Raw genomic sequence first — 25,622 nt, forward strand, 5'->3', positions numbered from 1 at the left:
CTATAGCACTTTGACATGTTATTTCCCTTTAGGTGTCCTGACAGCAAAGTCAAAATTTGAAGCAGTTTCTGAAACTTGAGGGTCTAAGTTTGAAATTGCTGGGCTTCCCCCTTTCATTTTGCTGTGTCATTTGTTATTTATACTACCACTGCCAATGTGAGCTAATGCCCTTATGAAATTACAAGTGTGCCATGAAGCTCTTTTGCTGGTAAAAGTAAGATGTGAAGACACAGTCCACTTAGAAGCAATAGGTAGTTCATTTGCAAAACGATCACTGACGTTGTGCATGGTGATGCCATGCAACAAGCTGTGCTGTGCCTTTACCTGGTGATGCCACAATTAACAATGTTTCCTTTGTGTGATTGCACCCTATTTAGGGTGAGCTTTCTGGCACAAACTGGAAGACTTGCTCTGAGGACATAAAGTTTGCCAACTTTGCATTCAGAATTACTAGACACTACTTACAAGAAGCATCAAGATGCATAGAAGAAAGTCAGCATCTTGAAGGTAAGGAATGCACATGAAAAAGTTTGTTTCATTTGTACCAGTAAAAAAGTAACCTGAATGTAGTGCTTAGCAAATGTAGAAAATTTTGTTTATGGTACTTAAAAGAGCGAGTGGATTAATTAGGTGTTTAGTACGAGGTTTGTTCAAAAAGTGTTGAACCTTCTTCTTTCCCATTATAACCAATAAGTGTGGGAGGCTTCCATCAGTAGAGGTATGGAGTGGACATTCATGCACATGAGTGAGTTTTTTTCTGTCCGCAGAAAGCATTAGTTGCTGGCAGTCAGCCTATGAGTGAGGATGTGTAGTGAGTGCTTGTTGGATTACAGTAAGTTGTAAAACGAGGAAACAACATGAGCAGCAATATTTCATCAAATTTTGCCAAAAGCTTGGTGATATACAAGTGGAAACCATTCGCAAGATTCAACAGGCTTTCAGGACGATGCCATGAGCACCTCATGTATAAAGGAGTGGCGCAACCACTTCAAAGATTGCCGCATATCAGTGGACAGTGAATCGCGTTTTCAGGCAGACTCTCAACAAGCCGAAATGAGAATGTCATTGAGGAAGTGTGGTGTTTTGGACATGAAGGACCGTCTCAACACAGCCTCAGAACTTGTGAACAAGACAGGGGTGAGCATTGGATCAGTACATTCAATTTTGACCGAGGATTTGGGCATGAAGAGAGTGTCTGTGAAATTCGTACTGAAGCTGCTAATAATGGAGCAGAAGCAGCTCCGTCTGGAGATTGCACAGTTCCGGATGGACAATGCAAACAGTAACCCCAACTTTCTGAATACCATGATCACAGATGATGAGTGTTGGGATAATGGGTATAACCCAGAAACCAAGATGCGGTTGTCACAGTGGAAACACCCAACATCCCTGATGCCAAAAAAAGTGTGGCAGGTTCGTAGCAATGTCAAGGTGATGTTGACCATTTTCTTTGACTCTCGTGGGGTGGTGCAGCATGAGTACGCACCACAAAACCATCACAAAGGAATAATACCAGGAGGTTCTTTGTTGCCTGTGTGATGCTGCACGACACAAACAACCAGATCTGTGGGCAGCAATAACTTGGCAGCTCCATCATAACACACCCGCCCATTCTGCACTGAAACTATTGACAGCGCGAAACGGCGCAAACTATACAAGGAAGATACACAGACAAGCGCTGACTATCAATAGACAACTTTATTGAAAGCACACAAACAAATAAGCGATGATGCACATGACAACAAACGAAAATTGCGCAGTAAAGGCGCAATTAGCATGAAATGGCAATATCAGCAAATCCCTAAAGAAACTTGTCAAGGTAACCTATCTCTGACTCATGGAACAAAACAGACAGACGTGCAACACATGTGTCTCCTGCAGGACTATGTGACTACTGGCTATTTCCCAAGCTGAAAATGCTGCTGAAAGGAACCCGATTTGAGTCAAGAGAAAACGTGGAATGCGACGGCCCGGCTGATCACCATTCCAAAAGACACATTCCAGAAGTGTTTCCAACAGTGGGGGGAGCGCTGGGAGAAGTGTGTGTATTATCTAGGAGACTACATTGAAGGGGATTAAGCTTTTGTACCTCTTAATCAATAAATGTGTTTCTGCTGACCGAAGGTTTGACACTTTTTGAACACACCTCATATGCATGAAAAATGTATGCAGTTGTAAAGTAAAAACCATATGGTATATGGGCCAACTGCAGGAGTTTGTTAAAACATTAAAGCTACTGAAAGGGCACTCTCATGTGTTTGATCCAGTGAACTTGTCCTTTTAAAAAAGGCTCATGAGGTATAATGTAAAACTACACCATGTAGTTTTTGAAATAGCAATAAGAATTTTACAGGGTTTGTCTTGAAAGTAAGGAGACTAAGTATAGAAAACATACTTTATTTGATAAAATCTTACAATGCACCTAGCATTCTTCATAATAAAAACCTTTGGCATCGACACAGCGAGCCCAGTGAGTTTCCCACTCTTTGTAGGTGTCTTGGAAGTCCTTTTCTGGAATCTCGTTGAGCACCTTCATTACGGCTCTTTGGACATCTTTCACGGTGTATCGGTGTCCTTTCAATTCGAGTTTCATGCTCGAATTGTATGGTAGGGCTGTATGTTGTAGAGCTGTATGGTGACTGGAGAAGTGTGGTTATGCCTTGTCCAGTCAAAAATTCCCTGACAGCGGTCAACATGTATGATGGAGCGTTGTCATGGCGCAGAACCCATGATGTCACAATCTCTTGTACATGCGCAGGATGCGTTGTCTCCATCTTTGGAGGACTTCCACATAGAAACTTGCATTAACCATCATTCCGTAGGGAACAAATTTCTTATGGACGATTCCCTTGCAGTCATGGAATACGATCAGTGGACTTAATGAGTTTAACACAAAACTTGTATGAACTGTTACAATGTTTGCTCTGTTGCTGTAGCGTAGTGACAAAACAGGGGTACATTCTCAAGTATGTCGCCGCGCTTCTCCCGTTCGAAGCCAACTGAGTTCATTTATGTTGTGAAGCTAAAAGCTTCCCACGTTCCCCTGCCACACCAGTTTCCTGATCGAGTGCATGTGCGCGAAACGCCACAACTTGTCTCCTTACTTTCAGGACATACTCTGTACGCCAGATGCTTCTTTTTTTTTTAACTAAGCAAAATTTTAAAATATTGTAGGAAATAGCACAATTCTTTCCCTTGAATTGGATTACTCAAGGTGGTAGACATTACTTGCATGTGAAATCAGAATGCACGTAGACGAAGTAACACAATTTTAGTAATTAAGTTTCAAGTAATTACTTTATGGCTCATAGTGAAATTTACAAATTGAAGCTGGAGAGCTTGCAAGGCATATCCACTTAAAACGAATTCTAAGGATGGAAACAGTTTCTTGATATACGTAGTCAAACTTGCTGTAAAAATTACTTTGTTCCTGTTACTTTTTTAAACAAAATGCTGTTTTCTGCATTGAAGCATGAAAGTAACTGAAGTGCGAATGTGTTCCATCGCATACGAATCAATATCTCAAAATAAAAAAATTTCTTCTCACTTTATAATTTTTTAAATGATAGTTTTCCTAAAGTGTCATACTCATTTACTCAGTTGGACATGCACAACTTTTTTCCTATTTGTGCTAGGGTAATCAAATTTACTACATGTACAGGCGCCGAAAAAAGTGGTATACTCCGCGCAGCGGGAGCCAGAGCAATGGCAAACTGCATCACAACACCATCTACAGGCAGCATCTGGGATCGAGACAGCCAATGGGTGCCCTTTATTATCTGCAGGCATGTTGATCCCAGATGCCGCCTGTAGGTGGCTTCGCGATGCAGTGTGCCGCTGCTCCGGCTCCCGCTGCGGGGAGTATACCACTTTTGTCGGCGCCTGTACGAACGACAGAAGACAAAGCCCTTTGCTGAATTTTGTTAAATTTGACATGTCGGTTCAACATTTGACCTTTCCGCCCCACATCCCCCCTTTCAGCACGTTGGGAAATACTACACAACTACTTTGTGCTTATTGTTCATTGTGTAGCCTCACACTGCTGCTGGTAACTGTTATAAAGGGACGAAATACTCGTCTTTGTGATTGCGTGGTGCCATGTTTAATATGCGTCATATCTGTCCAATGGCTTGCAATGCCCAGCTAGACTAAAATGTAGCAGGGATGAAATGTCTGCCTCTAGGTATAACAACTGGTTGTATTTCTTTTTAAGCTTGTCATGAGGAATTAATCTGTAATAGCTATTCAACTTTTGTGAATTGCAGAACTCTGTTGCAGACATATACTTGTGGGAGTTGGCTCAACACACCCGCCTCTATGCATACATTGTCTTCCTCAAGTGGTCATTCTCAAAGCCATTCTGTATGCCATTATGTCTTGGACTACTTTTGACAATGTCATACCATATAATGAATATGTGCATTAGCGATTTGCTAAGTAACTCTCTCGTTGTTACTTGTAGAGATTCTCAAGGCGTTGTTTTCTTACCATTCTTTCTTAACTGTGTGTGTTTGTTCACCTAGTCATCTGCCAGAGCTACATTACTCCCGTTAGGTGTTGCAGTTCACATGAATGGTATTGCCTTTTGGACAGCTCACCCGTCACATGCTTTACCATAGAAGTGGAATATTATTGTATGTTGCCTTGGATGCAATAGTGGAATACCTCAATGAGATTAGCCTTCATATTTCTCCATCTAAGTCAGCAGCTGTTGCATATTATCCGCAGCAGCAAGTCCATACAGTTTAATCACCTTCCATTCTCACTGGTTGGGTGTTTTTCCAGGGCATCCCATACTTTTTTCAGTATAGGCTTAGGCATTTTTGGCCTAGTTTAAGTACCTCCTTTCTAATCATGGTGTATTCAAGAGTGTTCTAGGCTAGAGGATTCTTCAGTTGTCTGAAGTAACATCAATAGCTCGATATAACCATGGATGACTGCATCATCTAGCAGCTTGCAGTTAGGGCTGCATGGACGTTGTTCTCTTTGCATTGCCTTCGGTGCATGTTCCCTGAGGGCTGAGCTGAAGACAGATTATTGAGTGACTCATCAAGCAGTGCTGGGCTTTCCATGTTTGGTGCAGTCTAATGATGTACTTATTGAAACTAAGAGCCTACTTTGAAGCTAGAAGCTGATAAAAGGGCATTGTCCCACATAGATTGTCTCTGTTGGGCCTACAATGGCAGGAGAATCTTTGAGTAGCTACTGAGGATATCACAGCTGTCCACTGAAAAAACAGAATCTGCCTGTCTGCCAATTTTTAGTTTTAAAAAAGTTTCTGCTCTTTGGTGAAAAAAAAAAATAAATAGAAGTATGCCCTGCAGGCCTGCGCCAAGTGACAAAAATTTCATCTAGGTTAATTGTACTTGGATTTCACGAAGGCTTTTCATATGCTTCAGTTCATTATGGCAAAGCAACCGCTACATTTTGCCCAGAGTTTTAAGTACAGCATGCTCTCTCAATACAATGTACGTTTGGTGCTTGGTTTCAGATTTAACGTTTTTGAAAATTCGAGGGCTAAAAATCTGGTGTTACTTTCATAGAGAAAAGCCGGAGAGAAAACAGAATTTTTGTTTGCTGGTAGCCGAAAGTTCGGTATTTTCTTGGCATTTCACAAACTAACACAGGCAGTAGTAGTCTCCTTTTGCATACAAGCATTTTTTTTAAACAAGCGTGATCACTCACGGCAACACAAACTGACAGAGAGCTTCTCGCAAGTCATGTGACGAACTTGTTTTTGCAAACCTTCATTGGCAGGCATTACTCGCACGTCTTAAACAAGCCACATAAAAACAAATAGAGGTGTCTTTTTGCGATCCCTTTGTTCTCTGTACTTAACAAAGGAAAAAAAGAAAAATACAACCAATAGCTTTGCAAAACTACGCAACAACTTCACAAAACGTATTATGGTTGTATTTACAAGCCCTTGTTTGCATACATTATAATTTGCATTTTGGTCATTTCTTTGTCCATCATAGACCTGTCAGGGCTTTGAATGTGCCTTCGTTGAGAAAATGTCCTCTCAACATCACATCTACCGTTTGCATGCAGAGCGATATCAGTGCTGTATTCACTGTGTTGGGGCCGTGGGCAGTGGCATTCTGCCAGTAAGCCAGCACATGAGTGCTGGCTAGTGCTGGCCGTTGAGTTCTCGGGGCATTGTTAAATCAGATATTCTTTAAACTCATCTTTGAGAGAATACACTTTAGGGTGAACTTCAGGAAGAAATTGGATTTGACGAGATTTTCACAGAACTTATTGAGGGTAGAAAAAGCTAACATTATCATGTTTTACCAGAAAATGGAAGATTCCCAATATATGGCATTGTCAAAATTTGCAAAACTGATATACATTGGTGTGGCACTGGAATGCATTTGCCAACTGCCAATGACTGACAGAGGCAGTCTTTAGCAATTGCCGTGAAGCACCTTAGCAGGTTGTCCAGTGCCAATTATGACTCACCTATATTGTGCAAGTTCTTTAAGGTGGCTTGTGAAATAATCCCACGAGGAAGAAGAGTAATATTTTAGTGGTTCCATGACACCATTTGCAGCAGAATGCGGTGCACAAGAACTGAAACCTAGGCGAGTTAGGATACACTCGCTGACCAATTTTTCGGACGGCCAATTTTTCAGACATGCCCAATAATTCAGATGGCTTCAGGATACCAATAAAGCCAATGTATAAGGAAGTTTGACGAAACCTTATGCTGTCTGATTTTCCAGACCTTTTTCTGTGACCGCAGAGCCGAAACGGTGTTAGTCGAAGTTACTACCGCCGTCATTTTGATTATCTCGCAGCTTCGAGTCAACGCTTTCGCATACTGATCCGCTAGCATTGCCACCATGGCCACCCTAGGTCTAGCTGCTTCGATGTGTGCTACCAAGCTTCTTGCTGTTCACTGCCGTGTTTTAAGGCCAGTAGCTTTTGTTGGCTCTTTCGGCCATTTTCTTGGTAGGTACGACGCTGGTCAGGGGATGGTAGTCGGACTCGAGCGAGGAAAGGCGAGGTAGCGAGCCTAGGGAATGGGCACATGCTCTTGAGTAACCAAGTTGCGAAGAGGATCGTGGTAGAGGAGAGGGGACGTCACGGGAACTCTCGCTCAACTGAGTTGCGGGGAAGGGGTGGCACTGCAACAAGGCAAGGGAAAGGGCTTGTGCTCTTGGGAAAGCGAGTTGCCGGGAGGGGCCCAGAGAGAGGAGGAGGGGAGGCTGTCACTCGCATGTTTGTTCTTTGCGGAAGGCGAGGGAAAGGGAGCTTGCTCTCGGACAAGCAAGGTACCGGTACGTACCGGGAAGCATAGAGTTTCCTACAATCTGCTAGAGGGAACTCTGGCGCTGCAGTCGTTGAGCCACCATGGGAATAATGGGAAATGCATGGATTTATCTGATCTTCGTGTTTGTGGATTCAGACGTTCTGGTGGATTTGTTTATTACGCTTTGTATGCCTTCATTGTTGTAAGTTTCACAGCAGTCTATACTTTTCGAAGTGTACAAGATGCTGCGAAGGCACACAGTTGCTACTAATTGCAACGGTTCAGCTTGGTGAGGTGGCCAAATTGAAACGTGCCAAGCGTCTCGAGGCACTGGCTTGCCCCCAATAAATTCATGAGGGTGCTATATGTCACTTGTCGATACACGCAACCATGGTGTAATAGTTTTAATATCGGGCGTCTGTGCTAGAGGTCGTTCATTTGCATCCTGCCATTGGAAATTTTAATAATGTTTATGTAATTATTTATTATGAAGTGCATCGTTGAAAATGGTGAATTTTCAAAGTCACGAAGCCGTTTGAAGCCAGAAAGACGAAGTTTAGGCAAATCCATGCACTTCCCATAATTGCCATGCTGGTTCAACCATAGAGTTTCCATAGACACTAGCACCAGAGTTCCCTCTAGTGATTATTGTATGCCGGGAAATACCGGTGGGAGGACGAAGGGAGGCTGTCGCCCGTTCGTAATGGGAAGGTGCTGAAGGAAAAGACGCGCGCTCTCGGGCAACCGAGCTGCGGGGAGGGGCCCAGAGGGAAGAGGAGGGAGGCTGTTGCTTGCTTCTTCGTTCTTCACGAAAAGTTAAGGTGAAGGGCGTGTCCTCTCAGACAGGCGAGGTACCGGGGAGGACTAAAGGAAGGACCAATGGAAGGAGGAGGAGAGGCTGCCGCTCGTTCTTCGTGGGAAGCCGCCGAAGAAAAGGACGAGTGCTTCCGGGCAACCGAATTGTAGGGGCGGGCCAGAGGGAGGAGGGGGATGCTATGGCTCGCTCGTTCGTTCGTCTGATCAGGCTGTTTGATTACATTGCCAATGGTCTCTGCATAACATTTTCCATTGAAAAGATTCCCCGTGGTTAGGAGTGGCGCCGACAGCACTTTCGTCATCATCGTCGTATGATTCGAACTGCATAGCAAGTCAAGCGTTGCATAATGTCAGTTTTTAAACGTTAGCTTCGCCTCAATACAGCGGTGTTACGCGGTGAAGCCTATGCAATGCATTGCGGTGAAGCATACCAAAGGAGTGAAAAGGGTCCACCTCCATGGGACAGCTATGTATTAGCGCGATAGCGTTAAGGAGCCAGTGTCGCAGAAAATCCAGCGTCGGACGTCGTTTCGGCAAAAAAGATTTTCGAACCACGCATACCCAGGCCTTCCATGTGACGAAAAAAATTGACTGAACTAATTGAATTTCTCAAGCCAAAATACGTGAAAAAATAATAAACTACAACTTACATGCAACCTACAGACATGATAGCTCTCGAATTGTGATTTGAATATATGAGAAAACATATTTCTGTTATGCGAAAGTTCATACCGACCCCTTTTCCAGCGTTTCTACAATTTATAGACCAGAGACGGCATCTGCCATTTGCGCACGCCGGCATGTAAATATCTCGGGCGTCCACGGAGTGACTTGCCTGCTTCCTTGAAACACTTGAAGATGGCGCTCGCTTCCGCCGCTTCGCGGCCCATGCAAGGGGCTGTGTTTCTACCAGAAAGCCCGCCTTTGTGTGTAGCGTTCGCTGCGAGTGTTTCCCGGTAAACATTACGGTTACATACGCTGCAGTTACTGGGAAGTGTGAGAAGCAGTTAGGGATCTTTGAATGCTATCGCATTCCACTCCTAAAGGTGAAACTTAAGTGTCCTCCAAATTTTTCCTAAATTATGCACGCATGCACCCTCCATTTCCTGTCACAGTACGAACAGCAGTCTGCCTAATAAGTGTACTGGCAGGCCTTTAGTGCTATTTTGGATGTGCTTGTGGCGATTTGAGCCCTTAGGGGCAGTAAAGGGGTATTCACACGGGAAAGAGATTCTGGCTGTTGGCGCGGGGAGTGCACACCACATGACAACAATGTCATGGTTTTGCGAGATGGCGTGCCACGGCTCCGTATCCCTTGGGAAAGGGGACCATCTGTCCAGACGATACACACGATCCCCACTTCGTGGGGGAGGGAGGGGAATTTCATACTGGTATCTAACCTTAACCAAGCTGCTGCTTCAGAGGGTGGCAACCATATTGCAATCGTTTCCTTGTTGTGGTTGGTGGCCCAGTCACATTTGTGAAGGCATGTTAAACGTGCGCCACTGCAATGTCCAAATTAAGCGACAATGTCACTTTATTCTTTTTTCTCTGGTCGAACAATTCCTGTGCTCTTAGGACACTGCATCTGAAGTGTACAAGGTGAATTTTAACAAAATTAAAAGTAGTGTTGAGAGTAGAAGCTGCCAGAGTAGTCTGCTGATACTGATCATCCTTCCCAGTTGCCATGCGCGTGAGAGTGGGGTACGTCTATGGGGAATTTTTGGCAGTGGATGACGTCACTCGATTCTGCCTGAATCCCCCACAAAAATGTGCATCCTGTGAATACCCTCTAAAGGCATGCATTCGTGATTTTTCGGATATTCTTCGTGGTCCCTTTGGAGTCCAAAAAATCGGGCGTTGACTGTGCATTCATCTTGAACACCAAATGCCAAGCGACAAGGGACAAAGGAAGAATGGGCAAACAACCGTGCTACTCACAACTAACACAGATTTATTCGAAGAACACAGTACATATATATAGTCATAGAGGTATAATCGTGCCTGCATTAACACTACAGCTTGTTAAAAAGATAAATAAAACGACATGAAAAGGAAAGGGAAAAAGCATACCCCCCCTCCCCAAAACCTAGCAGCTTATCGGGTGCCTTCAGGGAAATTTTTTTTTTGGCAATGAGACAAAGGCACAAATAACGCATTCATCACCCTTTCTAAGGATATGATAAGCTTCCATTATTTCACATGTGCCCCTGCAATAGGGTTGCATTGTCGCAGGTGTGATGTTAACTGTTGTCAACTGGCAACTAAGCCACAGGTGCAGTGCGCATGGAGCAGCCATTCGTATTCGTATGCTCGCGTGGCATCAAAAACTAAACATGGATTTCGCATTTCACATGAAAGCACTCATGCTTGTTCAAGCACCTGGTTTGGAGGTCCATCTGCGTGCTCCCTCAGCCTGGTATAGACCGTTTCATCGGGCGAGGAGGATAGGGCGCGCGGAGAGCCTTTCCTCCTCTCTGGCTTGGGCGATCCGGCGCGGCGCTGCTTGAAAGTATTGCTGTCGCGTGCTGCGGAACGATTTCTTGATGTTTTAGATCGTACTTTGTGAAATTTACGCCGTGTCCGTTCATATAAGGTCGTCAGGGAACCCTTTCGGTGCATCGTTAACTACAATAGGTGGAAATATCTTTTAGGGGCGCGAAAATGTGACGCGTTTTATCAGCCGCAGTGCACGCACATTGTCAGTCGCGGTGTGTGTATGTGTTGTGAACTATTTTGCTTCTATCAGTTTTAATTCAGCAAAGAAAATTGGTGTCTCTGTATTAGCAGCATGAAATGGTAAATCTGCTCAATATCTGATCGCTTGGCGTAAGGAGTAAAACATTAAGCATAAGAGCGCATGCTCGTGCACGGCCAACCTAAGGCAACCACGAAACATCTAAGCGGCAGGCGCTATCAAATATTTGTGATCCACCGGCATCGTTCTCGCGCATTTCAAGTCTAGTAGGCTTGAAATTACCACATGTCTGCGCTAGCCTTCCTGCATGAGGCCGATGGCGCTGCTCAACACAGCGATCACTGCGGTTGGTGGTCCAGCACGGTACATGTGTAAGCTGTGCGCTTCGGCATTGCCCTTTTGGCCTGCATACAGCCATAATATATGAGGGATCGCATAAAAAGAATGCGATGCCTATTTTTAAAGACAAAATTTCCGTAATGCGTGTGAGTGCGTCGTAGAGAACGGAACGAACACAACCGAAAAAGAAATTCGGTTATCATCCTCTTTCTAGAAAAAGCAAGAGAAAACGGGCTAACGCCGCAACAGGGCCTCGCATAGTCACGCCGCACAACGTTTATAAATGTATAACCGCTGATGCGGTATGCTTGGACCATGCGGTATATAGAACAAAGATATATGTAATCCAGCACCTACCACTGCTTAGGACGCTCGCGCAGTTCGTAAACAGTCCCTTTGCTGGACAAGCGTAATTCAGACTGTAAGGTATGCTGCTATCACTTGCCAAAACTACTTTATTCAGGGGCAGAAACCTCATCCATCGAACCAAGTAGTCACACAATGTAACCTGCAGCGAACAGTTTGAACGCTTGTCAAAGTATAACATCACAGCTCCTATCGCAGCAGAACGGTACCCACGCTCACGCTGTTACGATCGTCGCGTATGTTTCATGGCTCCTAAACCGCAGCTTAGAAATAGAAGATAACACTGCAATAAGGTCACATTAGTGACTGGAACATTCAGAAATACACAATTCATCTCTGAGGCTTATTGCAGACTCGAATATGCGCGCACACATCGCGCTGCGTGTTCCGTCCACCTCAACGCCAGCATAAATTCCGGCCATGATGCCTTAAACCACTTCAGCACGTCTCACAGAACCGTTTACCACGTAGAAGACGCACGTCATACTAAACACGCCGCACGACGGCGAGAACAAACACCAGAACCTGCCGCCGAGCGTATACCTGCCATTCAAAAGACCGCTTTCACCCAAGCCAGTATGGCGCTGCTCATAGGCGGCGCCACTGCGCTCACAATATGGCGGCGCCTACGAAAAAACGGTCTATAGGGCACCTGCTGGTCGGCCCCACATAGTAACGGCCACACAAGAGGGACACGGAAAGAACAACTGACACCTTGCAGGCTACGAAACTGCTAGAATGTCTCATGCCACGCTGCCATTTAGCAGTATATATGGGACTACATATGTACTGTTATCTTGTAATTAATATTTGTTAGTTGGGAGTAGTGCCAGTGTTTGTCCTTTTGTACTTCATCTATTGCACACTGTTTTGTCAAGCACCCAGACACGTGAGAGATAAGCTGCGCTTGCCTGACTCTTTTGAGCATGCATGAGTTGCAAGAGAAAAATCTGGGGACTGCACCTAGGTATATGGAGGAGGGCACACTTTGCTCCTTTTGTCCATAGCCGAGGTGCACTATGCGACAACATATACATACTCCGGAATAAGCTCTCTCTCCACGTGTGTTACAGGGCATAGCGGTCACAGCACTACACTCATGAGTGAGAGGTCTGTAGTTTGAATCGTGTGCTCTACAGGTTTTACTCTTTCTTTTTTCTTCTTCTTAATCTGCTTTATTATTATAATTTCCCCCTTTGGCTTCTGCAGTGCTTACTTATGCTTCATGCCATGCCTGACAGGAAGCGTTCTTGCCTAGGAGAGCGGAGCGACTGAGCACAGGAGAGGCGCTTGGGTATATGCCACTTTAATGGCCGCAGACCAATGAATAATGACATGGTGTTACTGTGAGTTTGTTGTATTGTATGCTTCTCCATTAGGACTCTGTATTGGCCGCTGTGATCCCATTTGGATGGAAGTGCCAGTTCTCGCGTAGTGCGCATTTACATTGGCTAGGGATGAATGGAGCAAAGCGTCTCCTCCTCCGTAGTACCTAGGTGCAGTCCCCAGATTTTTCTCTCGCAACTCAAACATGCGCACAAGCATTGGGCCAAGGCGGCGCAGCTTTCATGTTTAGGCACCCTTGACAAAACAGAAATACGCTTGCTTTTCCTTGGTTGCTGCTTTGTCCTCAAGATGAACATAAACTTGGCTTTAATGACCAATACATCATATAAATTTTATGATGCGTGGCTGCTTGTATGCAACCATCTACAGTGCTCTCGCTCTGATGAATATGTCATCAGAGAATTGTGTCCTACATCAATCTGTTCTAATGATTAGAGCCACCGTACAAGGGCCCTACTCAAGTTACCCATATACAGGGTGTCCCAGCTTACTTTGACCAAGATTTTGAAAAAAACCTATGCGTTCTTCAGAACAGAAATCGCGTGGATGTTGTTAGCGTTTATCTAAACTTACAGTACCGTATTATTGCTCGTATTTTTTTGAGTAATTAGCCGAGATAAATAATTACCTTTTTAAATATAGCTTGAATTGTTCAGGTGCCAATAGGAAAGTTGTGGAGCTCCACAAATATTGCCCAACCCAGGCACTTGCTATGACGTAGACTTAGCGTGGCGATTTTTATTCGGGAAAAACGAAAGCCCCCTGAGTTTTAAAATTACCACGTTACAGAGCGCTCTGTGCACCTGAATGCGCCACGATTACAGCACTCTAAACTGTGCTCTGTAAAACATACCGCTCGCTTCGTGCCTTTTGTGATGCCCATGACAGAGCTTCACGTTGTGCTTGGTTCCGCAATAAACGCCAGTGGCTTCGAGCGGCAGTTGAAATACAGTGCAGCTCCCGTTTCTGCGGCGATAATTGCACTCTCACGCTAGCAGAATGCATGCAGAGGAAAAATGACAAGCTCATGAGTTCGAATTTGGGAGCAAGACCCCAACAAGCAAACACGCATTATAACAAGCTTGATAACGTCATGAGAATTACGCTGGTTGTCACAAAAGGAAGAATTGTAAACTGACACGGAAGGTTGCCTTTTAGCTTCCTGTCCATTCCTTGTCAGCAGAGAATTTATAATTTCATATTACTTATGTGCCTTTTCCATGTCGTACAAAAGTTTCCCGCAGATAACGCTTTTCATGGATAACGGTTGTAGAGATTTATTCTCTTTGATTTCTGTCTAAAGAATGTGTTCAAACAAGTCGCCCTCTGCCATAATGCAGTATTGGCACCTTTTCAGCACGTCCGATGTAGCTTTTTTGATGACACAAGACAGTATCTCGCCGCAGGCCTCAGCAATCTCTGCCTTTAGTGCTTCTGGTGTAGTTGTAGGTTTGCGGTACACTCGGTCTTTCACATGTCTCCACAAGAAGTCAAGAGGTGTAAAGTCCGGTGACCTCGCAGGCCATGCCGCCCGACCTACTCGCGTTTGAAGGCTTCGTCAAGCCAGGCTTGGGCAAGGCTGCTGCTGGGAGCTGGTGCACCGTCGTGCTGATACCAAGTTTGCTTTAAAAACGCAAGAGGAAGATTACAGCGAAAATCTTTGACTGGGCCTTCCAAGATGTTCACGTAACGCTGAGCAGTGTGCATGTGGTAAAAAAAATATGGGGCCAATTATTCTTCCATCAAAAATACCGCACCACACACTGAATGATCATTGGTACTGGTGTCTGGTCTGCGCCACCCAATGCGGGTTCGTATTGCTCCAGTAATGCGCATTATGGATGTTGACTTGAGAATTTCTGGAGATAGTTGCCTCATCTGTCCAGAGCACTTTGCCAACAAAATCCGTAATTTCGTCACTGTCCACAAGGATACAATCTGAGAAATCAAGCCGCCATTGAAAATCTCTTTCATGCAGCTTTTGATGCAGTTGGAGGTGATATGGATGCATTTCAGCCTTCCTAAGAACTCTTGACACTGAAGACTTTGAAATGCCGACCTAACCACTCACATCATGCACGCTGGACTGAGAGTTTGCAGTCATGAAAACCAAAATGTCTCCTTCACCCTCTTCTCTGATGGTCCCCTTTCTGTGCCGCGTCTTCTTGAAGCTACCTGTTTTTTCCAGCGTCAAGTAACTCCTCATAATTGTGTTCCCGCTAGGTCTTTCCCCACATTGCCAATTTTGGTACACCTTGGCAGCTTTCCTCTTGTCGCCCCGTGCCGCTCCCAAGGCTAAGACCATGTTTGCCTTCTGCTTGCTTGAGTACGGTATGCTTTAGGCACTGCAAACAAATTCTTCGAAACGGTTGCATGGCACGACAGTAGTAGGCAGTCGAGCTCACATGCATCTAGCCGCTGGCACAGCTTGGAAGAAAAGCGGCGTTCTAACAAATGATGCTCTCTCGCACTGGTTCCAGATGTATGATGTATGTTTTGTGTGTATTTTTTCTATTCCGCATCGACTTGAACGCTGGAAAAAAAATTGCTCTTCTCATCATATCGGAATAAACGGCTGATGACTGTGTTCTTCGGCGACAGGCACTAGCGGCTGCTGATGAAGCGCTTTTTCGGAGCGCCGTTGCCGGCCGCTGCCGGTAATGTCGGAGCCAAGCAAAGGTTGAAGGCCTTCCTCATAAGTGAAGGGAAGGCACGGTGCTGGTGACATTTTTACAAATCACTCATGAGAGCGCTGTAATCATGGCGCATTCGGGCGCACAGGGTGGGCTGTCACATGGTATTTTTTAAACTCTGCAGGCTTTCGTTTTTCTCGAATAAAAACCACCATGCTAAGTCTATCTCGTTGGAAGTCCTGGGTTGGGCAATATTTGTGAAGTTCCACAACTTTCCTATTGACATTTGATCGTTTCAAGCTATATTTAACAAGTTACTTCATTTATCTCGGCTAATTACTCAAAAAAAGACTAGCAGAAGGATGGTACTACAAGTTTAGATAAACACTAACAACATCCATGCGATTTCTGTTCTGAAGAACGCATAGGTGTTTTCAAAATCTTGGCCCAAGTTAGCTGGGACACCCTGTATAATTTGCATTAACAATGTCAAGTGCTGAGCCCTTTGCGCCTAGCTTGTGGCAGATGATGAAAAGCACTTTAAAGCATACTTTTGCTGTGCACAGCTTTTAGCGGTCTTTGCTGTCTGCTGCTGAGCAAGTTTAACTGCTTGTACTTTGTGGGCTCACTCGGAACTCCCACAACTTCCATAAACCTAACCCACTGACTTCTTGTCCCCGAAAAACTAGGGCCTCAATTCAGTGCCAGGCTCTATAGAAATTTTTTAGCTACATTAATTTCTTGTCTGTAGCTCTCTGTATGATGTGATGTGTTGAGCTGTGCTTTCTTTCCTCTCCTTTCTTTTTATTTCTCTTTAAGCATATGGGTGGGTATGACATCCCTTTCATGATGCCTGCTTTTACTTGTTTGTGTAGTGTTTATGTGTTTTGTGCAAATGATAATGATTTCAAAGCTGTCCTGTCTGCCTGTAGTTAACTGGCAAGGCATTGTCTCCTATCTGGCATTGTGTGCACAGCAGAAAAATTTTCATTTCCTCTCACCTGGGTAAAGGTTTCTTTACACAAATCACTGAACAGTTTGTGAACATACAATAAAAATAGGTATCAACTTTTCAGACATATATAATACCTGTTGATTTCTTTTTTTTTTCTTGAACATGATCTCAGATGAGCCAGTCCCCTTTGCCCTAGAAGACATGATGGCTTTAGGCAATGATTTTCCGCCCAGGGCTCATTATTTGGTTCGCTGGTGAGCAACTTTTGAACTCATTTTCTTGCAGTGTTGCTTAACTTATTCAACTAGTTTGCTTTCATTGTGTATTTCTGGCGTTTTGTGATATTTATTGCTTTTTCTATTTATATTTTGAAAATGCCTTGACATTCAGTTGAACAAATGTTGAATGTTGGTGAAACCTTTGCCTTGTTGCAGTTTGCAGAAGCTAGATGTGATGGTGTGGCTGGTACTGTGTGAAATGCTTTTCTTGACAGCTGTTTCCAAGCATGGTACAGCCTAGGCCACTATTAGTAGCATAAGTTTGTAGAATAGGGGGGACACTCTCTCACACTCACCAATATTTTGTTTTAGGATATGCACTTACTCACATTCACACTCATGCCAACCAACACTCGCTGGGAATTACTTGTGTTTCCATATGCAGTTACTGGCCTCTGCTCACATTCATATTCACATCCACTTACGCTCATGCTTCCACTCACCTCAGCACCTACTTGCCCTCTGTGTCATGCATTGGGTGCACATTAAAGATCCCCAGGTGGTCAAAATTAAACCAGAGTCCCCCATTACGGCATGCCTCATAATCAGATCATGGCTTTGGCATGTAAAACCCCAGAATTAAATTTTTTTTTAACCAGCGCGTACTTGCGTTCATACTCGTGTCCACTCACACTTAACGGCATTCACTTGCATTCATACTCATGCCCTCTCATACTCATTGGCACTCTCTCACTTTCATACTGGCATCCACTCCTGCACTTCGTCACTTGCTCACGTTCATATTCATGTCCACTTCTACTAACAGATAATCACATTAATTCATACTTATGTCTACTCACACTAACAGCCACTCATTCACGTTTGCACTCAAAGATACTGAAGTTTATATTACTTGCATTTCTTCACAGTCACAGGCACTCTCTAACATTCATACCTGTGTCCAGTCACACTTGCTCATGAGTCACCTCGTACTCAGACCGACCCATGAGTCTCATTCTGAGCGAGCTCGAGTGTGACCTAAGGGATTTGAGTGAGTGAGTCGAGAGGATTCCAAATAGGTATGAGTCTGAGTGAGTTGAAGTGAGTCCAAGCAGGTGTGACTCCAAGTCTAGTGAGTAGAGGTGAGTATAAGTGGTCACGAGTCCGAGTTTGAGGGAATCCCACTGAACTGAAGTTCGTGCGAATCTTCAGGGAGCTTAAGTGCATCTGAATCACATGTGATTCCACATGAAGCCAACACACAATGAAGCGAAGTAAAGCATTGGGGAAAATAAATGTGCCTCTTTAATTGAAATGTATAAATAGTAAGGAAAAGGAAAGTAAAATTGAAAGAAAAGACAATTTGCCACCAGTAGGAGCTGAACCCACAACTTTTGAGAAGGAAAACAGAAGCTTGAAAGAAACGAGGACAAGATGAGTACACAGGACTGGTGCTTAACCTTTGCCTTGAAACACCAGTCCTGTGTGTTCATCTTGTCCTTGTTTCTTTCAAACTTCTGTTTTCCTTCTCAGTTATGAACCAACTTGCCCAAGAAAATGTTTTGCTATTAGCCACAACTCCTGCAGGACGCATACGATGCTCTGCGAATTTTTCGGTGTCCGCTGGAAATAGTGAGCTTGATTGAGGGCATTCCAACAATAGATTGGTGTCCAATAAATCAAATATTGCAAATGTAAGCGGCCAGGATTCATAGTAAATTGTATAAGCCTTTTTTTTTTAATGGGAACTTTATCCGAGGTCACTAGCTTCCAAGATGTTTGGCATGCAGAACGTTTGTCACACCTGTGTCCAAGTTTTTCTGTGGCACAGTCTAGGTCAGCATACTCACTCATGAATACAGTCACTCGTGCTGGTACTCATTTCACAAGTGTGAGTGTAAAGGTGTGGTGAAGGGTGTGAGTAGATAAATGTACAAACTGGAGTGCATTAGTGAGTGCGAACACGAGTTTTTATTAGAAAGAGCACATGGGCATGAGCAAGACTAAGTGCTGTTGAGTATGAGTAGTCGTAAGTATGAATGTGAGTGAGCACTGGGGAGTGGGAGTAGGTACATTTGAGTTTGAATGTGAATGCTGTGAGTGTGAGTGGAGCTGAAAAACCTTAAGAGTGCCATCAAATGTCAGCAGATGCGAATTCGAATGTATCAGTGAGTATGTAAACATGAGCGAAAATTCTATAAATCTGAGTGTGCATAAATGGAAGTCAGTGGTAGTGTGTGTGAACGGGTGTGAGTGTAATATGAGTGAGTGCCTGCTGCTACAAGTTTCGAACTCGTGATTTCATTCTATCAGTCTCAGATGTGTTTGTGAATTTGTGTGAGTGAGGCCCTGTGAGTTCCAAGGGCCCGGGTGTGAGTAATATAGTCCAAATGAATGTGGGTGTTTGTGCTTCAGTGAGTTGGGAAGCGCTATCAGGCAGGATTACGTTGTACCCTTGGGCAAAGGGGTGTGCACGTAAATACAGGACAGCCTTATACTGGGGTCATGAGAGGTGAACATCTGCACTGAAAGCCTTAGCGAATACTCGTCCTCATTGTCCTCGCCATCCAACTCTGCTGGTGTTCTCTTCACATGTCTGCTGGGCTAGCGCAAAAGCTGAAAAAGCAGGGTCATTTTTTTTGCATGTGTTGGATAGTTTTATAAATCAGAGAGACTTCATGAAAGCATGCACATGATTTTGAGTGAATCTGACTGTCATTGAGCGGTTTGCCCCAGTCGCAAAATCCAGAACGTGTAAATAAATGGCTTACATCCTTTAAATCAATGTATGAAGGTACAAGTGGGTAATATTACATATTGTGCATAGAAATTTTTGTGTGGAAAGAAAAGGTCTATTTAGGAAAAGCGTGTAGAGCCTGCGCTTCTTCGCACTCAGCGTGCTCCTCACAAATTACGGTGTCCAAATTACACATGGGTACACATCCACCCTTGTTTACATTAGTGAACCTGGGGTAAGGTGCCGGTAGTAGGAATGGTGTAAGGATGATAAACATGCTGCATCAAAGTATAAAAATGATTGTTTCTCCTAGGTTTGGCTTGCGAGACTTTCTAGTAATAGTACCAAGCAGTGAAGAGGAAGCTATCTCAAGTGACGACAGAACGAAACTTCTTGTCAGCTCTGTTTCTGTAGCTCTAAACAACTCAAAGTGGTAAGCTCCTTGATTTCTTAAATTTGTTTTTTTTAATTTTCATTGTCATTCAATATACTTTAATTTCCGTAGAAATGTTTTTTTTAAGCACAGTACAACAAAGTGCCCAAGCAAATTTTACACTGCAGCATATTGAGGTGTCTAAAAAGTTGTGCTTTCTACTAAACCTCAATGCTCTGCAAGTGACTTTTCTGGCGTGTTGACAGTGTTGCAAGGGCCTATGCAGTTCCAGTAGTAGCATTGGCCTAATGGCCTGGCTCTTGACCAAGTAAGTCAGCCGAGAAGACCTGGACAGTGGCAAAGGGGCGTTGAACAACAAAAAGACATTTGTTTACATTGTTACGTAATAAATGGTCAGCTCCAAAAGCTGCTCAATAATAAAAGGTGAAGGTGATGGCTGCTCTACCAGTGAACCACCACTTTTTGCTTTCCCAGGAACACTGTCATTCAGTAGAGGGAAAGAACTGTTTGCTGAAGTATGTGTGGTCGTTACTCTGTCATGTCTGGGCTTGTGGGGGCCTAGTCCTTGCACTGGCACATTCCTGGGTTGAACGTTGCTCACTCTCCTACATGCAGTGCATGTTCGACAGAAAAAGAAAAGGTTCTATTTTGTGCTGTGCACAAACTCGCACACAGATGCCTTTGCCTATTGACATTCCTCTTCATTTTTGCCACTGGAAACCTTGGGCTTTGAGTGCTTTGAAGCACCCAAAATGTATTTGTTATCCTAGATGTAGTTTGAAGCACTTGGCGTCATTTTTGGCTGTGTCACACAAATGTTTGTCCTGGAGTTGAGCTGTAGCAACAGGTCCTGGGTTGAAATGTTCACCTTCCTTGTGAACTTCTGTTGCAGTGAAATTGCTTTGTTTGAGTTACCATTTATTTAAAGGCTTTTGTGATGCCTTATAGTTGATTATTCAAAATGGAGCAGCCCCAGACTCTGCTTAGAACGGTGTGCAAAGTGGAAAACCCTTGCAGGATAGCTTAGTGTAGCATAGGTGGGGAGCTGTACAAGCGTGTACACCAACTTGTCAGTGAAGACCTCAAGGGTGATTTTGAGTTGTATGCTTTTTCCAATGTGGAGGCTGTCTTATTTGCTCTTGTCGCAAATGCAGAAATTGACAATGGGTTGGGTGATGGGGATGAGGATGATGTGGTGGATAAATAACTTTGCATAATAACCTCACAAATAACTTTGTGAAACCAGTCATTCTTCATTTTCTTCAAAACAAACTGGAGAGCAGTGGCATTGAAGGGAGTGTTAAAGAAGTGCGCAAAAGCTTTAAAAGATGGACTGCTGGTGCCTGAAAGAAATGCTCATCAAACACTAATCTCCTCTTTGCTCCAAAATAAAATGCTTTCATATCGCTACTATTGAGCATGGCTTTGTTTTAACATATATTCTACGAGTTTCGCACTATTGGAGTGCACTTCCTTTATAACTATGGCTGTATTAAGGCTTCTTTGCTTTTAGTGAAATACTGCTTATAACGAATTTCTTTTCCCGTATTGAGTTCAACGTAACAAGGGTATACTGTATATGTATATTGCTGAATAAATTGGTGTCATTGTGTGGTTCATTCTGACATCAAGGTTTATTGAATGACATTGTTATAAGTTTATAGGCTGATGCACTCAGATGGATATGGAAGTAGTTTTGAAAGCTTGTATTCACAACAATATTTAAGAAGGCCTGGTAGCCAATACTTACTTAAGGCATTGCCACAAGCTTGTTGCCTTGTGTTTTTTTACAAATGAAAAGCTTAGGAGGGCTGTGCTTAGTCTTGCTTAGTACAGCATTCAAGATTTACACTTGCTGACTGTAATAAAAAAGAAAAAGGAAGCTGCTTGCTACAGTAAATTGGGAAATTTTCAGTTGCTTTAGAGTATTAGTTGCTGTGTAGTGATCGCCGGAAATGATGACCTTCTTGCTTTTCATGCCTGACATTGAGCGGTCACATCACACAAGCAATGTATACGAAGACGAAATGCTACATAAACTTTTTTTTTTATCAGTGTGGGGTTCGTTACATATCAGTGGCAACGAGGATGGGATTTGTTTGTTACGTATCAGTGGCAATGAGGATAGGATTTGAATAACAGGCTAAGTGATGCCGTCTCTTCCTTGACTCTGCTCTGGACTTTGTAGAAACAGACAGAGCCTGTAAAATGTACCAGATTCTCCTGGCAGTGACTTTCGAAGCAGATGAACTCAATGACTTGGCAAGGAGATATGCCTTGCTTATGGCCTTGCTCTTTGGTAGTGCAGCCAAAATTCTTCAAGATCGGTGCCATCCAAAGCATGTAAAAGAGCTGGAGTACAGGGACATCGTCGAGTACTTGCAAAGCCATTACACACCGAAGCTTAATGAGATATCCCCTAGATAGATTTCCTTATGCAGGTCCAAAAGGAAAGAGAAGCTTTGCTAGAGTTCACAGTGAAATTGTGTCACTTGGCCAAGAGCTGCAACATCAGCACCATGCTGGAGCGAATGATTCGAGACCAAATTATGTGCCGAGTTTCAGGCGAGAACAGATCGCATCACCTACTCACTGGTTGCACACTGCCATTAAAGGATACAGAAGAGTTTGTCCTGTCAGCCATACATGCTGCCATTGACATGCCATTGTTTCGACGTATCCACAACAAAGAGCAATACTTGGGAGTGCACCAATTTCATACAGATGGCACTGGGGTTGTCCAGGTAACAAGGCTGGCTCGGAAGCCCTCCGACACTGGCCAGCCTTGTGGCAGATACTTGCACATAGCTGACAACTGCCGTCATGTGTGAATGATTTTTCACAACTGCAGAATGGGTGGACATCAGTCCATGGTGTGTCCAACAAATCACAAACTGCCTGACAAGAAACAAGGCTGTATGCATTGGTGGTGGGTGTTGACAAAGGCTTTGATGGGGAAACTCTGTATGCATTAATGGCAGAACCACTTTAAACACACTCGAGCATAAAGCCAAAGTTGTGCACAATAGCCTGCACAGTTATGGCCCAGTATTTAAGGCGCCTGACTCGGCTGCGGTAGGTGAGGGGTTTGATTCCCACCACTGCACTCCAACTGGTTTATACGACTGGTACAAGCAGCCCCACCGGCCAGGCCTCTAACTTTCCAGGGGTGCGTTGCTTGTGGTGGTTCGCATAGACCACTACGCTTCTTGTACAAGGACCAAGACAAACAAAACACCACAACTCTTTATAGAGGGTCTGGGCACAGGGTGTTTAATGACCTGGAAAGCCTGAAAAGCCTGCAAAAGTCAAGTAAATTCTGAGCATCTGAAAAACTCACGAGTAAGGGAATTTTTATTTTAGTGAGTAAAGTACTTAATAATGACTGATTAAACTGCCCAAGTTGCAAATTCATGTAACTTGGTTCCCCACAAAATTATTGTGCTCTTTGCAGCGCTGGAAGTCAGCTTTCTTGCACAATAATGCTGTTTTGAATCATCATAATAAAGGAATTGATTGTGAATTGCACTTAACATTGCCTTTTGGCTCAATAGAAGCTCACGCTTAGCCTCGCATGCATTTGCGAGACAGTGCGAACTTCTACAGCACTACATTTGTTTATATGCAGGGCTTGCCATATGTGAAGCATTTTGTATGTAGCTGTGAAGGATAATAATAATGACAGGGCATGTTGATCTGGCAAGTTGATGCTGCATTGTGGTTGAATCGTAGCCAAAGAAACACGCAGCTATTACAGGGAGTTTTTATTAGTGTAACAAATTCCGTGGGTTGCTCCGTCACACACATGGAGCACCAGCTGGAAAATACTGTAAATGGAGGAAGGGGCTGTAAATGTAAAAAGGGGCCGTACATAACATGGACCTAAAGTGCAGAGCTGCTGCGACTGCGAGTATATTTTGATACACTATTAAAGCCCGATTGTAATAATGTGTCTTCATTAGCTAGCATAGCTGCAGCTATGCAGCATAAACCGAATCTGCCAGGATGAAGTAAGCTTCTGCTGCACCGCTGAAACAGGTCCATTCTCTTGAAGAAATGCCCACATGCAGTATAAACTTCTACTCGAAGTATGCAGCGCTTAGCTGGAAAACGCTGTAGGAAGAGTTACATAGCAGTGCAGTGAAAGCCTCATGTCCAGCACTCCTGTGGCACTTTTGTATAGGAAGAAATGCTCTCGGAACATCAGTTGCCCTTCATTCTAAGGTGTGCATTGCAGTGATGATCTATTGCGCATCAGTGACAGTGGGTAGAGCAGTGACCCAACTCTGAATTTTTTTTCTTCTTGCATAAATAGTTGTGTCACTGAACTCCCTACTATGGCTCCTGCTGTCTAATGAACCATCATTTACATCTTTAGATGGCCCACAAAAATATGGCATTTACAGAATGTAGCGAGACAGAAGTGCCATTTTCTCAAATTTAGGATGTTACCTTATGCGATTAGCATTCTTAGGATACTTCACGCACTTTCCACTGTCTGTGTTTCTGTTCTTCCGGGCAAGAAAGCGTGCAACAGTGGACTTCAGCCAGAGGAAGGCCACTCCTCAGCCCCGGTGAAACAAATCTGCCTGAGTGGTACAGACGGTTCTGCTCTCGCACGACATGCTGGTGATGGTGGGGCCGTCCATCTTTCATTGACACTTTAACAGGGTCGTGGAAATGAAGCAGTTTGCTTGCTTCTGAACTCACAACTTTCTTTCCCAGTTACCCCAAAAGAAAGGTGTGAGTTCAAAAGTAAGCAAACTTACCTGTCAGTCACCGTAGAAAGATACTGTGCCCACAAGCAAGCTCGAAGAGGAGGAAGAAGGCTCCACTCCTGCATAGTGGAGACGACAGTGGAGGCCCGTGCTGTTCAGTTGAAGAGAACTTGGGAAGTCATGTGCCAGCACTGCGCCAAAGAAGCAAACGAGCACTGGGAATTAAGACAATTTGGGCCTCCCACGTATGCATTGTACTTCTCTGTCCATCACTCTGCTCGCCGTTATCGCCAGTGGATGAGAAGACGATGCAGTAATGTCTACCAATGCTGCCAAACCACTGAACACTTCGTCTCAATATGTATGAATGTATATAATGTGCATATAGTTTGTATATATATATATAACATACTTTATTGTATATAGGAAAATGTATATAGAAAGCAGGCCATAAAAGCTACTTGAGCACTTAATAGTAAACACTCTGCACTTAAACACGCTGCACAATTTTGTCTGTGTTTCGTTAGTTTCACCATCGTAAGAAAGAATGCTAGTCACATTAACATCACCAGTTTCTTCCAAAAGATGGGTGCGTTGCCAATTTCTTTCTTCCTATTGTGTTTTCTGCAGGACAAGGCACTTTTGTCCAATTATTTATGATTCAGACTGCCAATATCAGGTAATAAAATGGCAGTGAACAAAGCTAAAAGTTCTGTAAACTTTAGACCTGCCCAAATTTGTGCTTCTTGATTCAACAATAAATGCTGCAAAAATAATGTATGCTTTCTCTAAATTACCCACAAAATGTTTCTGTACTTGTGAAATTAGGTGCAACAATAAAAAATGTTATTGTATACCATATCATGCCTTGCGTTGTGTGTGATAGAGTGAGAAACATAGTAAAGGTCGTGAGGTTAACCAGAAAAGGTATAGTTAGCTACCATGCATGGGGGAGAGGGAAGGGGGATTCAAAGAGATGGGGAAGGGCTGGCATTGTGAAATTTTCATGACGCCGAGGTAGACAAATTGTTTTTAAAAGTGAAGCTTTCTTTGCCTTTTCTCTTGACTTTTCCACTGCTGCTGTTGCTGTCTTGCATGTCGTGTCGAGGGTTGGTTGAGAACATGTGTAATGTACATGGTAGAGAC

General features: G+C 43.8%; 1 protein-coding gene across 2 annotated transcripts in view; it reads left to right on the plus strand.

Moving 5' to 3' along the window:
• The window catches only part of Rab3GAP1 (RAB3 GTPase activating protein subunit 1), a 310,097-nt gene that overhangs the window by 4,779 nt on the left and 279,696 nt on the right, over nucleotides 1–25,622 (plus strand). For both annotated transcript variants that reach the window (XM_065425862.2, XM_065425861.2), the window contains exons 4-6: nucleotides 378–507; nucleotides 16,582–16,663; nucleotides 19,678–19,797. In XM_065425862.2, the coding sequence (XP_065281934.1) occupies nucleotides 378–507; nucleotides 16,582–16,663; nucleotides 19,678–19,797 (332 nt within the window). The remainder of the gene's footprint in view (nucleotides 1–377; nucleotides 508–16,581; nucleotides 16,664–19,677; nucleotides 19,798–25,622) is intronic.

The sequence above is a fragment of the Dermacentor albipictus genome, chromosome 1 (assembly GCF_038994185.2).
Source record: "Dermacentor albipictus isolate Rhodes 1998 colony chromosome 1, USDA_Dalb.pri_finalv2, whole genome shotgun sequence".
NCBI lineage: Eukaryota > Metazoa > Arthropoda > Arachnida > Ixodida > Ixodidae > Dermacentor > Dermacentor albipictus.